The 2,713-nt window shown below is 40.2% G+C and overlaps 1 protein-coding gene across 1 annotated transcript in view; it reads right to left on the bottom strand.

Moving 5' to 3' along the window:
• Nucleotides 1-1,569: 1,569 nt before the first annotated feature.
• thap12b (THAP domain containing 12b) overlaps nt 1,570-2,713 on the bottom strand; it is a 3,506-nt gene continuing 2,362 nt past the window's right edge. The window contains exon 5 of the mRNA XM_044016862.1: nt 1,570-2,713. This exon is cut by the window's right edge and continues 952 nt beyond it. Coding sequence (XP_043872797.1) covers nt 1,774-2,713 — 940 coding nt within the window. The 3' untranslated portion in view covers nt 1,570-1,773.

Below are 2,713 nucleotides of genomic sequence, written 5' to 3'. Positions count from 1 at the left end.
ATATACTAAACTATGACTTTTTTTTGTCATTTTATTGACGACATACTAAATTATGCCATTTTTGTCTCATTTTGGATCACATACAAAACTATGACAATTTTGTCTCATTTTGGACAATATACTAAACTATGACTTTTTTGTCAATTTTTGCACGACATACAAAACTATGACATTTTCGTCTTATTTTGGACAACATACTAAACTATCAAATTTTTGTTTCATTTTGGACGACATACTAAACTATGTCTTTTTTGTCATTTTATTGATGACATACTAAATTAGGACTTTTTTGTCTCATTTTGACGACATACTAAACTATGACTTTTTTGTCAATTTTTGGACGACATACTAAACTATGACTTTTTTGTCAATTTTTTGACGACATACTAAACTATGACCGTTTTGTCTCATTTTGGATGACATACTAAACTATGGCCTTTTTTGGACAACATACTGTCTTTGCAGACATTAGTTAACAAAAAGTGTCAGCTTGCAGCTCCGAGGCTTTTTCAAGCCTTTTCAAGGCTAGCTCTTTCCTCCCATTATTGTATTATTGAGTTGTTGATAATCCTCGAAATTGAAATGACGCACACAAGGTAACGCAGAGTTTTTGCAAGTTATTTTGTTTACTTTTGAAGGTTTTTAAGTTTGGTTTGGTTTAGTTGTTTTGGAAACACCCAGACAGACATACATACATATACATACATATATTCGTAGACACATACCTCTAACTGGATTTGAACCCATGATGTCTTGAGTTGTGATGCAACGTCCTTGTCCACTTGACCATCTTCAGCGCTGGTGAATCTCCAGACCATGACAGAGGATCACATGAAATAAGTGAACTGATGAAGGATCAAACAGTTTGTCCTCGTAATTCAACGGTTCAATTTTTGAAAAGCTCTGACCAAGATGAGAAACCAAGAAATTCAGAGTCAGAGCATGAATTCAAATATCCACCAGAAGATGACTTGTATCGCTGAGGTTATGAGTTCTAATCTTACAATGAACTGAAGTTCACACACTTTTAAAACTCTAAAGACAGAACTTTAATTTCGACTCTAAAGCTCGTATAATTTCGACTTACTTCATTATCAAGGTTAAGTTTTTTTGGCTTCCATAGAAAACAGACAAGTTCATGAAAACAAGAGGAATAATTTTAATAAGAACTTTGGATTCATTCAGACTTTTGTCTTATTTCAGTTTAACACAAACAGAAAGTCTGATTCAATGAAAGAGGAACAAATAATAACAATAACAACATAAACAGGACTTTACCTGGAGATTTTAATGAAAGTGCTCCCCCTGCTGTTTTTTCTTTTAAATCATGAGATTTAAAAGAAAAAACTGAACAAAATGTTTTAATGTTTCATATTTACACTGACTCATGTTTTCTGATAACTATGAATAAGATTATTACTCATATCAGAAGTATAAAACTGTGTCTTTTTAATAATCCAAACCAGTTTGTGATTTTTCAGCTTCTTCATTATGAATATTTTCTGCTTTCTTTGCTCCATAAAAACAAAAAGAAATCATTCAAAAACAACATCATTATTTCCACATTTGACAAACACTGATCAATATTTTCATGTCATGACATTTTTGGACCAAACAACTGTAAATCATTCAACCTTTGACAGATTGTGAAGATATTTGTGAGAAATAATCGAGGCGGTAAAACAAGAAGAATTTAGACTGCATACAAATCACCTCATTTTAATTATTGATCCACATATCCGGGATGAATGCACCAGGACCAGGACCAGAGACTCATGCTTTCACCTCAGCGTCCTCCTCCGTGGCGTCGGTGGCGTCCTCGTCCTCAGGATAGAGTCTGCAGTATTTGTCCACCATGACGTCCAGGTCGTGTTTGACGTGTGTGTTGACGCGCAGCATGGCCAGACTCTTGTTCCTGAGTGCAGGTGCAACGTTGCCGAGATAAACCTGCAGACGTTCGCTCGCCGTGTCGCTGGTGTTCTCCTCGAGCTTCAGCACGGGAAACGTGGAGAGAACTTTGAGGAAGGAGTCGACGTTGGGAAAGAACTTGACGTCTGGAAGCTGCAGGGTCTCGTGGATGGTGGTGGGCAGACGCACCTCTTTACCTCGGTGCTTCCACTTGATTCTCCAGCAGTGAAGCTCGGCGGGAAGCGTGTCGGGGTTGGGGAGGTCGTTGCGGTAAACGTCGGCGTAGTTCTCCTCTGTGGTGTTGAACTTCATTTGTCCCATGACGGCAGGAACCAGCGACAGACATTTGAGAGCTTTGATGTTGTTCTCAGAGAACATGTCCTCCACCTCCTGCATGATGCCACGGAGGACGGGAACAGTCACGTACTCCTGAAAGTACGACTCCACCTGGATCTCGTCCACGTCAGCTCCTCGCTGTTTACGGAGGAACAGCCTTGGGAGTTTGACAGGAATCTCCATGACGCTGGCCAAACTCACGGCCTCCTCGAACCAGAACTCATGGTAGACGTCGATGTTGTCGTTGACCTCGTTCAGCGAGTGAAGGACGGCCGTTAAACTGTTGGCGGCAAAAAACACGTCCAGAGTTTCTCTCTGCAGGTTCCTCCCAAACGCTCTGGTGAACGTGAGCACGTTCTTCAAGATGACGACGGTGACGATGATCTCAAAGTCGGCCAGAATTTCTGCTATCGAATACGCGTCTGCTGCCACGGAATCTGCAAACTTCCCGTCTGCGTTTTCCCAGACC

The sequence above is a fragment of the Solea senegalensis genome, unplaced genomic scaffold, assembly GCF_019176455.1.
Source record: "Solea senegalensis isolate Sse05_10M unplaced genomic scaffold, IFAPA_SoseM_1 scf7180000014855, whole genome shotgun sequence".
NCBI lineage: Eukaryota > Metazoa > Chordata > Actinopteri > Pleuronectiformes > Soleidae > Solea > Solea senegalensis.
This window is presented reverse-complemented; position numbering and strand designations above follow the sequence as displayed.